At 34.5% G+C, this 19,031-nt stretch overlaps 1 protein-coding gene across 1 annotated transcript; it reads left to right on the top strand.

Annotated features, from left to right (window-relative positions):
* Nucleotides 1-7,385: 7,385 nt before the first annotated feature.
* Nucleotides 7,386-9,326, top strand: LOC137632976 (uncharacterized). The gene has a single exon (XM_068365114.1). The coding sequence runs from the start codon at nucleotides 7,386-7,388 to the stop codon at nucleotides 8,157-8,159; it is 774 nt and encodes a 257-aa protein (XP_068221215.1). The 3' UTR covers nucleotides 8,160-9,326.
* Nucleotides 9,327-19,031: the final 9,705 nt, after the last annotated feature.

The raw sequence follows: 19,031 nt of genomic DNA, 5'->3' as shown, positions 1-19,031 counted from the left end.
CCCCCAACACTTTGCAACCTTCATTCACTCTCTGACGTACATCTGCTTCCACTCCACCATTTGCTGCAACAACAGACCCCAAGTACTTAAACTGCTCCACCTCCTCAAGTAACTCTCCATTCAACATGACTTTCAACCTTGCACCACCTTCCCTTCTCGTACATCTCATAACCTTACTCTTACCCACATTAACTCTCAACTTCCTTCTCTCACACACCCTTCCAAATTCTGTCACTAGTCGGTCAAGCTTCTCTTCTGTGTCTGCTACCAGTACAGTATCATCTGCAAACAACAACTGATTTACCTCCCATTCATGGTCATTCTCGCTTACCAGTTTTAATCCTCGTCCAAGCACTCGAGCATTCACCTCTCTCACCACTCCATCAACATACAAGTTAAACAACCACGGCGACACCACACATCCCTGTCTCAGCCCCACTCTCACCGGAAACCAATCACTCACTTCATTTCCTATGCTAACACATGCTTTGCTACCTTTGTAGAAACTTTTCACTGCTTGCAACAACCTTCCACCAACTCCATATAACCTCATCACATTCCACATTGCTTCCCTATCAACTCTATCATATGCTTTCTCTAGATCCATAAACGCAACATACACCTCCTTACCTTTTGCTAAATATTCCTCGCATATCTGCCTAACTGTAAAAATCTGATTCATACAACCCCTACCTCTTCTAAAACCACCCTGTACTTCCAAGATTGCATTCTCTGTTTTATCCTTAATCCTATTAATCATTACTCTACCATACACTTTTCCAACTACACTCAACAAACTAATACCTCTTGAATTACAACACTCATGCACATCTCCCTTACCCTTATATAGTGGTACAATACATGCACAAATCTATTGTAATCTCTCTCTCATTCTCATCCCCCATCACTGGCACCTCAACACCTGGAACAGCAATTATATCTGCCTCCCTATTATCCTCAACATTCAGCAAACTTTCAAAATATTCCGCCTACCTTTTCCTTGCCTCCTCTCCTTTTAACAACCTTCCATTTCCATCTTTCACCGTCTCTTCAATTCTTGCGCCAGCCTTCCTTACTCTCTTCACTTCTTTCCAAAACTTCTTCTTATTCTCTTCATATGACTGACCCAATCCCTGACCCCACCTCAGGTCAGCTGCCCTCTTTGCCTCATGTACCTTGCGCTTTACTTCCACATTTTTCTCTCTATATTTTTCATACTTCTCTATACTATTACTCTGCAGCCATTCTTCAAAAGCCCTCTTTTTCTCTTCCACTTTTACCTTCACTCCTTCATTCCACCATTCACTGCCCTTCCTCATGCGGCCTCCAACAACCTTCTTGCCACATACATCACTTGCAATCCCAACAAAATTTTCTTTTGCTAACTTCCACTCCTCCTCTAAATTACCAGTTTCTCTTACTCTCACCTCGTCATATGCCATTTTCAACCTTTCCTGATATTTACTTTTTACCCCCGGTTTTATTAGCTCTTCAACCCTCACTAGCTCCCTTTTACATCCACCTACTCTATTCCCCCACTCTTTTGCTACAACTAATTTTCCTTCCACCAAAAAATGATCAGACATACCGTTAGCCATACCCCTAAACACGTGCACGTCTTTCAATCTTCCAAACATTCTTTTAGTTATCAACACATAATCCATTAATGCCCTTTCTACTACTCTTCCATTTGCCACTCTTACCCATGTATACTTATTTTTATCTTTCTTTTTAAAAAAGCCAGCACTTATTACCATCTCTTGTTCAACACACATATCTACCAATCTCTCACCACTCTCATTTTCACCTGGTACGCCATACTTCCCAATGACACCTTCTACCTCTCCAGCGCCCACTCTAGCATTTAAGTCACCCATGACAACTACATAATTCCTTCTACCCAGTCCTTCTACACACCTAGTTAATTCATTCCAGAACTCATTCCGCTCTTCTTCACTTTTCTCACTACCTGGCCCATACGCACTGACAAACCCCCAACATTCCCTACCCAACCTAACCCTTACCCACATTAACCTAGATGATATCTCCTTCCATTCCACTACTTTACCTGTCATCCATTCACTCAGCAATAACGCCACACCCTCTCTCGCTCTTCCCCTTTCAATCCCAGACACTCTACCAGACATTTCACCAAACATCACTTCACCCTTTCCTTTCATCTTTGTCTCACACAAGGCCAATACATCCATCCTCCTACTTCTAAACATACTTCCAATCTCACATCTTTTACTCTCTATCGTACTACATCCACGCACATTCAAACACCCCAAAACTAGAGTGCGGGGAGCAGTCACTCTCCCCCCCAGCTCCATCTCTTTGTCTTTGTCTCGCAGGATTTTTATACAGGAGAGGGGGTTCCCAGCCCCCTTGTCCCGTCCCTTTTAGTCGCCTCTTACGACACACAGGGATAACGTTGGCGCTATTCTAATTTTTATATGCCCCCGCGGCCACATATATATATATATATACTGTATATATATATATATATATATATATATATATATATATATATATATATATATATATATATATATATATATAGTGAAGATTACATGTTTCTTGAAATTGTAAAAGACATTATTTCCAGTTAAAAAGAATAACCCTATATTTTTTTTTTTAATATCGCCCAATAATACCGTTTCTCCAATAGATGGCATTAGTTGTCCCCTTTTGCGGATAATAATTGAAAACTCCTCTTCGAAGGAAGAAGTTGTCAGGGAACCTACGTAGGCCGCCTTAGGCCACCGGTGGTTAACAAGACATGATTAACGAGTTCTTTCAAATTTAATGTTTTAAATCAGTTTTTGAGATAGAGAACGAATTTCTTTTATCATAAAAATCTTTTTTTTTAATCGACTATATTATAAACCTAATACCAAGAAAATTAAATGAAGTGTATAATGACTCGTCATCATGATCATCATTATCATCAGCTCATCTTAGGCCTATTGACGCAAAAGGTCTCGGTTAGATTTCGCTAGTCGTCTAAATCTTGAGCTTTTAAATCAATACTTCGCCCTTCATCAACTCCCACTCTACACTTCATAGTTCTCAGCCATGTAGGCCTGGGTCTTCCAACTCTACTAGTGCCTTGTGGAGACCAGTTGAAAGTTTGATGAACTAATCTCTCTTGGTAGTTAAAGAGGTTATTCGCTATCGTATTCTAATGCAACCTGTGTCATCCATTAAGGTTTTAGGATGAAAAATACCCTATTTCATGCTTGTGAATCCTTCATTTCCTGTGAAAGAATAATAACGTTAAATCTCAATGATAAGCAAATTGTAATTACTCAAGTTGTTTATGACTTTACGATCGTTCGTGCAGTAAATACAGTCCTTATCATTTTAAGAATTATAAAAAGGTTTTTGTATAGAAGTATGTAAATGTCTTCATAAATCAGATGAAACTTTGTTTCCTTCATGACAGTAATTATATTATTATTATTATTATTATTATTATTATTATTATTATTATTAATTGCTAAGCTACAACCCTAGTTGGAAAAGCAGAATGCTATAAGCCCAGGGGCCCCAACAGGGAAAATAGCCCAGTGAGTAAAGGAAACAAGGAAATATAAAACATTTTAAGAACAGTAACAGACCTCGAATGAGAAAGGGAAATGCATTTGCTTTTATTTCTCTCAAAAGGATAAAATTAATCTAAGGTAGTTTAAAGGTATCATTCGTTTTCATGATCTCTTATTTCGGTAATGTTTTTACAAATTATTTTTAATAGAGAGAGAGAGAGAGAGAGAGAGAGAGAGAGAGAGAGAGAGAGAGAGAGAGAGAGAGAGAGAGAGAGAGAGAGAGATTGATTTTGAGTTATCTGGCATCCTGACATCGAAGGTCATTGTTACTATAAATTATAAATAAAGAATAAAAGGAAACTCATTTAAAACCACAAAAGCGAAGATGTCCTTATAAAAGTTATATAGCTTTTCAGAAGACTTTCTTCTGAAATAAATATGAAAATACCGCTAGCTTAGAACAACAGATCCTGCCCAAGAGCTTGAGAGAGAGAGAGAGAGAGAGAGAGAGAGAGAGAGAGAGAGAGAGAGAGAGAGAGAGAGAGAGAGAGTAAATACCATTGTTACTTGTCCGTAAAGGATCTCTACTTTTTACAATTATCAAGACCCATTTGAAATATTATAAGAATCTACAGAACATAGTCCTTATGAAATTCAACTTGATATACAGTCTACTTTTTCACAAATTTCAACAGCCATTTGAAATATTAGAATCTACAGAACTTAGTCCTTAAAGAATTCTACTTAATCTACAACAATCACCAGCAACCATTTTAGATATAAGAATCCATAAAACTTCATAAATCAAAATCCATTCATATTTTCTTTCCGCTTTTCGAACACTTTTAAAAAACCCTACAATTGCAGTAACCCATTCCCTGCACGACAGTTTACATTTCGGCGCCGAGTCAATCTTTCCAGTTCCTGAACCTGGAACATAAACGCTGATAAAACTGGAATACATTCAATTCCGAGTGATTTTGTTGCCACTAAACAAACCTGGTGATGAAATCACCAATTCCACCCGTGGAAAGGATGATGGAAGGGTAAAACTGACGAATTCAAAATGGTTTTTTTTTTAATCCATATACCTTGATATCAATCATGTCTAATGGAAGAGTTCATGTAATCTATCTTTGCAAACGATTGGATTCATTTTTCTATGTTGGAATGAGTCTAAGGGGATTTAATTCTAAATAATGTTATCCCTTTCTGAAAGGTATTACCTTAATGTGGTGAAAGGGTTTGTATGTCGCTATGATCAGCAAAGCTGTGCTAGTCAGGGATACCCATACTAGGTTGGTTTGCTGTGAGCCATCAGATGAAAGTCTCCCACCCTCACAAATCCGCGCTGGCCAACAAGGTGATGAAAACTGGCCTAACCCTAGGCATGGATTGACACATCTGAGGCCTTTGTCCTGTAGTGGACTAGAAACGGCTGCATTAGTTCATGTTGTTTTTGTATATATTTAATTAAAATTAACTGTTATATCCCTTTATAGATTGAAATTAGCATCGTCTAGGGAACTGTCCTTTTAGTTAAATTGGACTTATCTTCAAACATATATCAATTGTATACTATAGGAAATAGTCAGAATATATTCCGATCCCTGATGTTGAAACTAATTGGTTAGGTCTTGGATGGGTAACCGCTTGTACAACTCATGCATAAATATGTTCAGCATACCACCGATGTCTTGTGCATTGAAGCTAAGTGATTCTAAAATAGACATTTCTTGATTGGGTGACCAATAGTAAAGGACAGACGAATCTGATCACTAGCAACAGACCTTATGAGTCCGGTATGGGTAGCAATAATTCACACTGAGGACCTACGAACGCAATAGAGAGGGAGGCTATGGAGCAAATATTCGTTGTATAGTAAAGCAGAACAGTTTTTCCAGCGTGTGGTGGCCTATTGGAAACGTCCCTGTCTCGTGAGATGTCGGATTAGGGTTCGAGTCTCGCTCAAGCTCTATAATTTCTTGTAGTGTCTGAACATCACCAGTTTTTGTGAGGTAAGGATTTGGGGTTTTTGGGAACCCTATAGGTTTACTTGCTGAGTCATCAGCAGCCATCACCTGGTCCTCCCTGGTCCTAGCTTGGGTAGAGAAGGGGCTTGAGTGCTGATCATGTGTATATAAAGTCAGTCTCTAGGCCATTGTCATGCAAGGGCATTCTCACTGTATTTTGCACGCCCTGGTCTTAGCTTGTGTGAAGAGGGGCCTATGGCGCTGATCATATGTATATAAGGTCAGTCTCTAGGCTATTGTCCTGCTACATCATTGTTACTGTCCCTTGCCTCCGTCATTCATGAGCGACATATAAAAAATAAAAATATAGCCGAGGGAAGTCTTTCCATATTATTCCAGAGATTGATGTCCACATATTCTCCTGGTAAGCCTCGGTTCACCTCATTATACCCCGTGAACTGCACCTTATTAAAAGATCAAGAGGAAAAACTCCTACATAATATATGCACAAATACGCACATACGCACAACAATGTATAGTATATATGCATTTACATCTGTGTTCATATATACCCTGACCACTACACTTCTTCTATCGTAAAATCCGATATCACTTAGAAAGGTTTATGCTTGACAAATCTTTAGAATAATGTTACATATGGAAGTGCAGACATTCATTAAATTTAACATAATCATTTACATTAATCTGTCAATCTCAGTAACCCTACTTACATATGTGCCATATCGTCTATCAAATTAAGACTTTTATGTGGATGGAGACACACTCTTGTACCTTTATGATGCACATATCAATAGACTTTGTATCGTTTTGATATATGTTTCTCTTAGTGATAGTTATTTGTTCCGTTTTTTTTAAGGAAATAAAGAAAATATTCATGGCTACAGCTTTAATATGAAAATAAAAAGTTGAAAAAAAAAATCCTCAATTTCTTTTTCGCAGAGAAGAAGAAGCTCTGTTTGTTTACAAACGCTATTTGGAACGCTCTGCTCATTTTGTGATTTTGAGTCGGTTTTCCGAGGGTTTTCTTATGAATTTGGACTACAACTTGTGAGTAAGATGCCAGTGAACTAATTAGTGTTCAAGTGAACTAGTTTCTGTCATAGTTTATATTATTAGACGTAGTTTGCCTCGATACACCTCCAAGGAATCGCCAAGCCGGAGGTTTCATGTCGCCTGAGGCGATATGACGTCATCATAGAAAACGGAGCGTTTTCTACCAGCTACGATGGCCAACAACTTTCCAATGGCTGCGAGACTTAAACCAAAGACTACAGTTGGTTTAAAATTTTCGTGTTCCCCTAATTATGAGTCGGCATGTGATGTCATATTTAATAAGTTAAAAATAAGTGAAAAAGACATACGAGGGTTTCAGAACATACCAAATAACAGAGTGGCTGTGAAATTTATTGAGGAGAAGGTTTTTGATGTCTTTATACGAGAGTACGAAGACAAAGTGATTCATTTCGGTAATGGTGAAAAGGCCCTTGTAGTAAATTTGAGTAGTGTATATACCTATGTATCAATACGTTATGCACACTTTGATATAGAAGACTCCCTTTTAATTAGTGTCCTCGAACAGTATGGGAAAGTTCTTCATCTCAGACATAATACCTTTTCTCATGGGAGAGCAAATGGTCTAGAAAATGGAACACGCACTGTGAAAATGGAAATAAAGAAAAATATCCCATCCTCCATAAATATTTGTGGTTATAATGTTGTGTTTTTATATAATGGTCAGAAAAAGACGTGTTACAAGTGCAGAAGAGACTCTCATATGGCAGTTAACTGTAATATGGATAGTGAGCCTAAGTTAAATATTTTCAATTTGAATGATTTCCCAGCAATGCCCGGCAAGGATTCTGATAAGGGTCGGATATCGGAAGAAGATGGTACTCCTGATGTTCAACTGGCAACAGGTAATGAAGCAAATGTGGAGCAACCATGTGATGGAAAGAGTATTGAAAATGATAAAGAAGAATCCAGCAACCACGGAGAGGACCAGATAGGCGACTTATGCGAAGCAGTAGGAGAACAACTAGTGACCATTCCCTCATCCAAGAATGTTGATGATGTTGCTGTTCATCAACACTCAGTCGAAATAGAAGGTCGATCATGTGACCTGGGGGGTCATGTTCCAGGTAATGGTGATAATTTAACAGATACCGACAGTGATAGTGACATCTTTGCAATAAAAAGTGCACCTGAAGGAGCTTCTCAAGTTACCGAAATAACTGAGGATAAGGGGCTTCCATCACAAGATGAACCTCGTATTCCTTACACAGTTGAAAGTCTCTTTCCCGTTGAAGATGATGTAAATGAAGAACCGGGAAATCTTAAGGAAATCAATATAGCGGTTTCAGTGCATAGGGATGATGAATCAGTGGATGGTGCTACTGAAGAACGTGACATGGATATAGAGGTAAATAAAGTCAGTGATATTGAAGACGATTTGAAAAATGATGATAAAGGTTCAGACGTGATGCCAAAAGGCCAGTGGAACATAGATTTAGATACTGTAGGTAAATTAAAGTTAATTAGAGGAAAATCCAATAAAGAAAAAAGGAAGGAAGAAAAAATGAATGGAAAAGATAGGTTGTCAAAGAAAAAGAAAAAGTAATTGTTTCAGTGTTCGTTGTTGTAATGGCTCTTTCTGTTGCCACTTTAAATATTAATGGCTTAAATGAGGTAATTAAACAAATGAAAGTTGTGTCCCTTATCATGTACTATAAAATTGATATTCTGTTGATTCAAGAACATAACGTAAAAGATATTTCAGGGTTGAGTTATCTCACTAATTTTATGTGTATAGTGTTCAATCCATCAATCAATTTAAAAGGAGGTACAATGATTTGTATAAATAATCAAACAAATGTTAAACTTTTAACCAAGGAGATGGATACTAACGGTAGAATTGCTGGTGTAAGGGTATGTTACAATAACTGCATTATACCTATTATAAATGTGTATGCTCCATCTGGTGCCAGTAAATTTGCTGAAAGGGAAGACTTTTTCAGGAATGAAATATTGTATTACCTGCGACATAATATTGATTATCTTATTTTTGGAGGTGATTTCAACTGTATAACATGCACAAGAGATTGCAGTAATAATAACAAAGCTTTACTGTCTAAGTCTATGAGTACTCTCGTGAAAAACCTTGCTCTGAGAGATAATTACAAATTCACAAACAGGATATTAGAATACACTTATATACGGGAAAACTATGGATCCAGAATAGACAGGATTTATACGGTAAAATTATTTGATAATATAACATCTGTAGACACCATTCCAATAAGTTTTTCAGATCATAGTATGGTTGTTTTGAAATTAAACATAAACACACAAAAAATTGGCACAGGGTATTGGAAGTTGAATGTTAAAGTTTTAGATTCTGATGAAATTGAAGAAAATTTTTTACATGTATGGCAGTTTATAAAGCAGAAAAAGGGTACATTTGATAACATACTCTTATGGTGGGACTGGGCAAAATCACAATGTAAAAAATTCTTTGTCAAATTATGTAAAAAATTTTCTCAAGAAAAGTATGGATTGCTGAACTTATTACAAACAAGATTGCGTCAACTTTATGATATTAACTATAAAACTAGTGTAAATTATGAAAATATTAAGATTCTCAAGACTAGGATTTGTGACATCCAGAATGAAATATTAGAGGGTATAAAGATAAGAGCCAAACTAAATGATCGTACAACTGGGGAAAAAATATCTGCACATCTACTTGGTGCTGAGAAAAAGAAAAATCATACACGCATTACTAACATAAAACAAGCAGATGGTTCCATTGTAGGAAGCACAGAGGGAATTTCGGTTTTTATAAAGGAGCACTTTGAAAAATTGTTTAGTAAGGTAACTGGTCAGGTAAAAAGTCAAGATTATTTTCTTAACCTATGCCATTCTGTCCTAAACCAGGAAGATGTAAGTTTTTTAAGTAGAGAATTAGAGGAAATTGAGGTTTTTGATGCTATCAAGAGTATGTGTAAAGGAAGATCACCAGGGTATGATGGACTTCCTATAGAATTCTACAAAAAGTTTTGGTCTTTAATAAAGTCTGACGTTATGGAAGTGTTCAAATCCATTGTGACTGAGAAATATATGTCAGATAGTCAAAATTTGGGTGTAATAAAATCATTAGCTAAAATGGGAGATTTGTCTTTGGTGGAGAACTGGAGACCTATATCCCTTTTGAATGTTGACTATAAAATCTTTGCTAAGGTTTTAGCAAACAGATTGAGATGTGTTATTGGGAAGATTATCTCCCCAGAACAATATTGTGCAGTGAAGGAAAGGTCGATTGTGAATTGTAATAATACGATTCGAGATGTAATTTTTCATACAAAACAAAAGAGTGAAGACTTAGCAATTCTAAGCTTAGACTGGTCTAAGGCTTTTGATAGAGTTAATATGGATTTTGTTTTTAAAGTGATGAAGAAATTTGGTTTACCAGATGAATTTGTGGCTCTAGTTAGAATACTGTACAAAGATTGTGTAAGTAGTATCTTGGTAAATGGGTTTATGAGTTCAACTTTTTGTATTAAGAGGTCAGTAAGACAAGGCTGCCCTATGTCAATGCTGTTATATTGTATATTTCAAGAACCTTTGTATAGAGCAATAAAGAGCAATAACAAGATAATAGGGCCTACCCTTCCAAACAATGTAAATATATGCCTGCAAGGTTATGCAGATGACTCATCCGTGATCTTGTCAACTGATGATTCAGTTAGAGAGTGTTATAAAGAAGTACAATGGTTTGAACTTGCGACAGGTGCACAGCTAAACAAGGACAAAACTAGTATAATTGGGTTTGGGAAATGGGAAAACCGAAAAATTTGGCCTATCAGTTGGTTGAAAACTGTTGAAAGTATCAAAATTCTTGGTATAATTTATTATAGTGATTTTGAGGTTACATGTGAAGAAAATTGGTCTCGCCTTACTCAAAATATTAAAATATCCATAGATATGCTAAGTCAAAGACAATTATCTATTTTCCAAAGAGCTATTATTGTTAATTCACTAGTTTTGTCCAAAGTTTGGTATATATCACACACTTTGCCTCCTTTGAAAAAGTACATTGCTCAAATAAATATGCATGTATTCCGATATATATGGCAGGGAACTTACCATCCTGTTGGTAGAGATACTCTTTGTTTGTCGAAAGAGAAAGGTGGATTGGGTATTATAAATGTTTATTTTAAGTCCTTGGCGATTTTTAGTTCGACAGCTCTAAATGATATTAGAAAGGATATTGGTTTAAGTAATTTCTATTGCAAGATGAGAATTAGTTTTTTGTTGGACTTGAAGGAAATAAATGAGGTTTCATTTGTGTCAACATCATTTTATTCAGTTGCAATTAATGTAATCAGAAAAGTTTATCACCATGCAAAATTTCCTAACTTAAGTTCTAAAGATTGTTATAATTTCATAAGGCCAGAGATTGTCCCAAAAATTGAAGGGAGTTATCCATTTTTGGACTGGAAAATGGTATGGGACAGCATAAACAAACCTTTCATTGGCATCATGGAGAGAGAGTTTGCCTTTAAATACGCTCATGAAACTTTGGCGACAAATAATCGTCTGAAAATGTTAAATATCAGAGAGAGTGATAAATGTGATCATTGCGATGATGTTGAATATAGTTTGCATATATTTTACTTTTGCAGGCACATCCAGACAATATTGATGTATGTCAAAAATGTATTATTTCATACTTGTGACATAAACAGGGACAATTTTTTAAACACATTAATGTTCAATTACAAATATAGGACGAAAAAGGATTATAATAGCGCCACTGTATTGATAATAGGTTATTTATATGCTGTTTGGGTAAGTAAGAAGAAACGATATACGAAAGAGGAAACAGATGCCTTTCTTAAGAGTAAATTTCAATATGATCGGTGGCTTCTGAAAAATATCTATAAAGAAAGAATGAATAAAATGTTCACCAAAAAGTATATAAATTATTGTTTTTGAGTGACTGAAAATTAAAATCAAGATGTGTGATGTTGTAAATTGTTAAATTAGATGGGTTTGTTTATAGAAAAATGCAATTAAATATGTTTATACTGTAAATAATGTAATTGTAAAGAATATGTAATTTAACTTTTTAATAAAAAGAAAAAAAAAAATTTCTTTTTCTAAATTTTGTAATAAATTTCCGTTTAACTATTCAAGAATGTTCCAAGGAAGGTTGGTGTTCTAAATTTAGCAATTTGTATTTCATGGATTCCATTTTTTAATTAATCAAATCTTGAAAGTTATCATTTAGATAAATCTTCATTTATTTGTGAATATAATTGTTGGATTCCCATCCTCTCGTTAACTACCCTCTCAGTGATTAGTTCTTTCTGCTTCATTCGATAGTTTTACCTTTTTAATCATAATGGATGAGGAAAATGATGAATGCATAGGAAATGCATAACATTTGTTAACATATAAACGTAACCCATATTACTGACTCGATTAGAAATATATAAACTTATAACTTTATAAACAACCTAATGGGTAATTATAGCCGGTGCTTAATCCATTGATTAATATTTTTAGAATCTTGACAACTACAGAAAATCCTCTTTATTAGCAGTCTGTTCATTTGGATCCTCTGAATCTTGCATAAAACTGCTCGCAATTAATAGAGCCCCTTTAATTGTGTCCTTATAACTAACTACCTATTGCTTCGGGCGACCACGTGGGTCCCTTAACATTCCATTCTTCACAGAGAAATTTTCCATTCATTTTTGTTATTTATGAACAGCTGAGGACATCTGTTGGCAGTCAGGCGAACCTTTGAAATTAGCTTCCATCTAAAGGCAAATTGATTGACTGTTTTCACTTGATGATTAAAATGCCTTACAGATTTCTGAAATGTTGGGAAATGGATCATTATTTAATATTTTGATATTTTGAAACATAATTGTAACCTTTATATAGGAAATCTTAGCGTATTATTCATGATTTCTTTCTGAAAGATAAACAATAATTACCGCCAAAATATGATTCGGTAGTTTTATTGTGTTGATCTGGATTATATTAAAATTATCAGTATTTGAAGAAGTGTGCATTTGATAACTAAAACGTAAATACTAGTTATTCAATCTACCCTGGAGTAATACACTGAAGTCGGTGTATGTGTTATTGATAACCAAGGTTTGGTATTCTTGCCACCGAATTCAACAAGACGATTATTTTCAATTTCCATCTGGACTTAGTCAAGCAGATAGAAAACTCCATTTATGGGTATTATATTTTAGTTGGCTAAAAATCAAATCAAGATGTGTAAATTTTTCATTTAGATGGTTTATGTTTATGTAAAAATGCTATCGTATAACTGTAATCATACTGGAAATATTGTGATTGTAAAAAAATGTAATTTTACATTTTTAATAAAAAGATAGAAAAATTTAATTTTTAATTGGATGAATTTAGTTACCATCTTAAATATTCATCTTCACATAATCCAGCAGATGGAAAACTAAATTTATGGGTATTATATTTAACTAGCCTTAATTTTGGTTATCATCAAAATGAAATTATGATCCTGAATATCATATCCAATCTATTAATTATAAAGATTTGACAGTTTCCAAATTTAGACTGAAATATTTAGCTATAAATTTCATTTAAAAATTCAGCAAAAAAAACAGATACTTTTGGATTCAGCAGTAAATTAATATAAGAATGATGATGTGTCAATTCTATATTACTTGACTAAGGTTGATAAAAGAAACCACAATTGCACTGAAGTTATGGAGGTACAATATTCCTTCATAAACATATGGGAGACAAATTTTGATTACGAATCCATCTCAACAATAAGTCTTTTATTACATGTGACTCTCCAACTTAAATAGATTCTATATCAGGTGATAATCTCCCTTTTATTTTATTGTCTTGTGGAGTAAATTTCTAAAATCACAGATTTTTCCAATTTTCATATTTTTTTTGTTCAAATATGACGTCATACAGGATTCTCACTCTGAGTATTTTTTCATGTTATAAACTAGTATAAAAAAGGATGAGGTATATGAATACATGGATATCAACATAAAATGTAGGTAGAAACGAACTAAAGAATGAAGGGGACTTGGGTTACAGAGAGCTACAAGTTTTTTTTTTTTTTTTTTTCTAGAGATTTATGTCCTCATATTCTCCTGGTATGTCTATGTTCACCTCATGATAACCCGTGAACTTCACTTTATGAAAAAGGTCAAAAGGAAGAACCCCTACGTAATATATGCACAAATACGCAAATACGCACAACATTGTATATTATATATGCATATACATCTGTGTTCATATATACCCTGGCCACTACACGACTTCGTTCCTAATATTCTATATTATTTAAAAAGGTATATGGTTGACAATCTTTAGAATAATGTTACATATGGAAGTGCACATATTCATTAAATTTAAAACATTCATTTGCATTAATCTGTCAATCTCAGTAACCCTACTTACATATGTGCCATATCGTCTATCATATTAAGACTTTTATGTGGATGGAGACTGGAAGCCTTGTGCCTTTATGATGCACATATCAATAGATTTCGTTTCGGTTTAATATGTTTCTCTTACTGGGGAAGAAGAGTGTCGTGTTTGTATTCAGACGACGTTTGGACCGCTCTCTGTTTTGAGTAGTTTTTCCAGTGTTCTTTAGGAAGGCTACGCCTCAAAATGTAGTGAGTAACCCATGAATAGAGGTTGAATATAGTGACTGTGTTTATTGGTGTTATTTCGGTGTATTGAACTATTTATAGCCCTATTATAAGTGAACACGGTCGAAAGTAACTGGCATTCCCGAATCCCGGTCGGGGTTGGGCGACACTACCGCCATCTATTGGGGGAAAATAAACGTCAGGAAAATGGGGACGTTTTCAGCACCGCTGAGGAGGATGGACTCCTTTGGATTACAGTTTACAGTTTATCCAACTATGGAAATAGTGAGTGACGCTCTTTTTAAGAGCATGGGACTCGCCCTGGATGAAGTGATAGGTGTGCAGTCAGTGAGTAGAAATAGAGTAATAGTAAAAGTGGTACCTAGCGTATTTAAGAAACTGATGGAGAGATATGAAGACAAGGAATTCAGTTTAGACAAGAGTGGAACTGTTCAAGTTAAGAATCTAAGTTCATCCATAACATACGTATCAATAAGGAATGCACCATTCGAAATGCCAGATGATGTTTTAACTCTAGTTCTGTCGAGATATGGAAAAGTTGAGAATGTAAGAAAAAACAGGTTTTCATATGGCCCCTTTAAAGGATTATTAACAGGTGTTCGGACGGCTGCAATGCGGTTAAAGGAAAATATCCCTTCTTCTATAACAACCCATGGTTATGCTATGTCCTTTATTTATAATGGACAACTACGTACATGCTATAGATGTGGAGCAGAAGGACACATGATAAAGGATTGTGAGTATGAAATGAGTAGACCCATGTTAAGTGAAGAAGAATTCCCAGAAATCAACCAAAATAGGAGAAAGACCGGAAAGGACTTATCAGGAAGAGAAGGAAAAAAGATTCAGGAACATGAAGATATTGTAGAAGTAGAAATTGGAGATGAAGGGGAACAAGTCGAAAATCCCCAATCCGCTCTTCCAGTTGTAGAAGAAAGGAAGGGAATACCAAACGAGAAGAACGAAAAGCCTGTTAATGACGACTGCGACGATGACACAGAAGAGTATTATCAGTGTGAAGGAGCTATTAAATCACAGGAGATTGGAACATGTGAAATGAAAACGACATTAGTGGAAGCAATGGTTCACCATGCAATAGATGAAGACGTTACAGAAAATGCAATAAATCTAGGAAATGATGTAGATAATATAAATCAGCGAGTCAATGAGGAGGAATATGCAAATGTTAATAAGCGTCAAAATACTACCGAGGAATGTGGGATTGTAAGCGAGGAAAGAGAAATCGCTGATTTGGAATTAGATGAAACTCCGGTTCTACCCAATGTTGATAAGGAAAGTGGGACTTGGCACACTAAACAGGGTGTTGGCAATGAATTACGAATAACTCTTAAAAAGGATAAGGCAATGGACACGAAAAATGTTGATGTTTCGGATGAAAGTGATTCCTCGGACAACATGTATAGAAATCGTTCTAAGAAACCAAAGCATTGTTAAATTTTTTGTTTCTATGTTCACCTTTTCCCCTTCAACACTTGACATTCAATACATACATGTTAAATGTTGCCACAATAAATGTAAACGGATTGAATAATGTAAATAAGCAGATGAAGTTAATTAATTTCATGTTTTTGTATAAACTTGATATCATTTTTATTCAAGAGCACAATATTAAAGATAGAAGTAAATTTGAATACCTAGAAAAGTATTGTCAGATTCTCATAAATTATTCTCAAAATCTTAAAGGTGGTTTAGCTATACTTGTTAATAATACATCCAATGTGGAAATTTTAAATTCAGAAATTGATGTAAATGGTTTTGTTTTAAGTGCGGTATGTAGAGTTTCAAATGATCGAATTCAACTTTTGAATGTATATGCACCCTCAGGCAGTGATAAAAAGCGAGAAAGAGAAAAATTGTTTGGCAATGATATTCTATATTTCTTAAGAAACAATATTAGTAATATAATAATGGGCGGAGATTGGAATAGCATTACAAGCATGAGAGATTGCTCAAATCCTGATAATGATCTTCTGTCAAAATCGCTTCTGGACCTAAAAAATAGTTTAAAATTGAAGGATGCTTGGTTTATCATAAATCACCAACCTGAATATACTTTTCTGAGAGAGAATTATGGTTCTAGACTGGATAGGTTTTATGTCAAAGACTTCCAAAATAATATCTCTAACATTCATACAGTTCCTTTGAGTTGGTCAGATCACTGTGCTGTGAAATTATCTTTAAGATTAGAAAATATTTTAAAAATAGGGAAGGGATACTGGAAATTGAACTGTAGTATACTTGAAAATGATATCACCACAGATAATTTTACTATATGCTGGGAATTTATTCGAAGTAAGAAATGTAATTTTGATAATATAATTTTATGGTGGGAATTTGCAAAAAATGAACTTAAGAATTTCTTCATGAAATGCTCAAAACAAGTAAATAAGCAAAAATACGGTCTGTTAAATCTGCTAAATTATTACTTTATGCAAGAAATGGGGAAATCTAGTGTAGAGCCTGGTAATCTTGATATTGCTAATCAGTTAAAATCAAGAATAAATGATATTCAAAATGAAATATGTGAAGGTATAAAGGTAAGGGCTAAAGTTGAAAACCATTTGAAAGGGGAGCAGGTATCAGCATATCTACTTGGAAGAGAGAAAGGGGCAAGAGGTTTTTTAAGTAAGATAAAGAGAGATGATGGGAGTGAAATAACAAGCCCAAAAGCCATCATGGATTATGTGAGAGAACATTTTGAGAATTTATTCAGGAAAGATGAATGTGATATGGATAGGCAACATGAATTCTTGAATATTATAGAGAAAGTTATAGGAGATGAACATAATACAATATTAACAAAAACAGTCAGTGAAACAGAAGTGTTAGACGCCATTCGGGGCATGAAAAATGGCAAAAGCCCGGGGATAGATGGATTGCCGGTTGAGTTTTATAAGAAATGTTGGAATATTGTTAAAGGGGATTTTATTGAAATGATAAAATTTGTGTTCCGGAACAAGAATGTTTCAAAGATGAACAATGGGGTTATATCCATCATACCTAAAGAAGGGGATTTAGATATAATTAATAACTGGAGACCCTTGACAATGTTAAATGTTGATTTTAAGATAATAACAAGAATTATATCAAGACGGATTAAAAAGGTCTTACATTTGATAATATCACAGGAACAATTTTGTTGTGTTGAAAATAGATCAATCAACAATTTGAACTTTTTTATTAGAGATTTAATATTCTATTTAAATGAAAGTAACACAAATGCAGCCTTGATGAACTTGGATTGGTCAAAGGCATTTGATCGTGTTGATCATAATTTTCTATTTAGAATACTGCAAAGCTTTGGGTTTGATAATGATGTTGTTAATTGGATTAAAATGTTATATTCAGGTGCTGAAAGTGTATTATGTATAAATGGTCATATCTCTGACCCTTTTCCTGTCAATAAATCTGTAAGGCAAGGTTGTCCATTATCTATGATGTTGTTTATCATTTATCAGGAAGTATTTTACAGAATGATTAAGAAGAGGTTGTTTAATTATGGTTTACAATTGCCAAATGATTTGCATGTATTATTGCTAGGTTATGCAGACGACTCTGTTATAATTATTACTTGTGATATGGCACTAAAGGAATGTTTCAATGTTATCAGAGAGTATGAGAACGCTTCAGGTGCAGTTCTCAATAGAGGTAAAACTTCCATTTTTGGTCTTTGTAACTGGAAAGAGAGGGTAGCATGGATAGATTATGGTTTAAAAGTATTGAAAAGTTGTTGTAAAATTTTAGGCATATATCATAGCAACGATTATCAGCAGAGTCTAGATTTGAACTGGAATATATTAGAAAGTAACATAAATAAAATCATTGGGATCTATCATAGCCGAAAATTAACAATGTTTCAAAGAGCAATAATTGTAAATTGTAAAATTCTTGCAAAATTGTGGTATACGGTACATGTATACCCAGCTCCAGTAGATTATGTAAAACGAATTCAGAAAAGTATTTTCAAATATTTGTGGAGCAGCAACTGTGAACCTGTTGCAAGGAAAACTATGTTTTTGTCAAAATTAAGAGGTGGCTGTGGAGTTATTGACATCCAGTGTAAAGCAAGGTCAATCATGTTTAGTACATTTCTAAAATGTTTAAAAGATCGTTGTTTTGGTTACCAAATAATTATTTATTATTGTAAAGTCAGAGCAACCTACCTTATAGAAAATGAATGCCAATATCAGGATTGCACTATTTTTACACCAAGTTTTTATGAAAGTATGATAAATATATTACGAAGTGTTATTAAGATGACCTCTTATCCCCAGATAAGAACGAAAGTGGTATATGAACATTTAATGAAAAACAGTGAATATGCTCCAAATATTGAAAAATTGTATCCACTATTCAACTGGAAACTAATTTGGGAACATGTAAATAATAAGTATATAGAAAATAAAAGTAGAGAAATTTTGGTTTAAGTATGTTCATGAAATTTTAAGTACAAATGATAGGCTAGTTATGATGAAAATAAAAGATGTTAAGGAATGCGGTTGTGGATACATAGAAACTAACATGCATTTGGTATATTTCTGTCCTTTGGTTAAGAATTTGTTGTCCTGGGTATTCGAATTGCTTAGAAAATGTTGTAAATTGAAAACTAATAACAGGTTAAGGATTATAAAACTAGATTTTGAAGCTGATTCAAACAGAGATGAAAATACAGCAATGGTAATAATAGCAGATTTTATTTCAAGTATCTGGATGGCAAGACAATTGGGAATAAGTGCTGAACAGCAAATTATTAAGTGTATAAAGAAGAG

Source organism: Palaemon carinicauda, chromosome 42 (genome assembly GCF_036898095.1).
Source record: "Palaemon carinicauda isolate YSFRI2023 chromosome 42, ASM3689809v2, whole genome shotgun sequence".
Taxonomy (NCBI): Eukaryota; Metazoa; Arthropoda; class Malacostraca; order Decapoda; family Palaemonidae; genus Palaemon; species Palaemon carinicauda.
This window is presented reverse-complemented; position numbering and strand designations above follow the sequence as displayed.

Coding starts and splice junctions, on each gene's coding strand:
- LOC137632976 (XM_068365114.1), top strand. CDS start 7,386: ATGCCCGGCAAGGATTCTGATAAGGGTCGGATATCGGAAGAAGATGGT.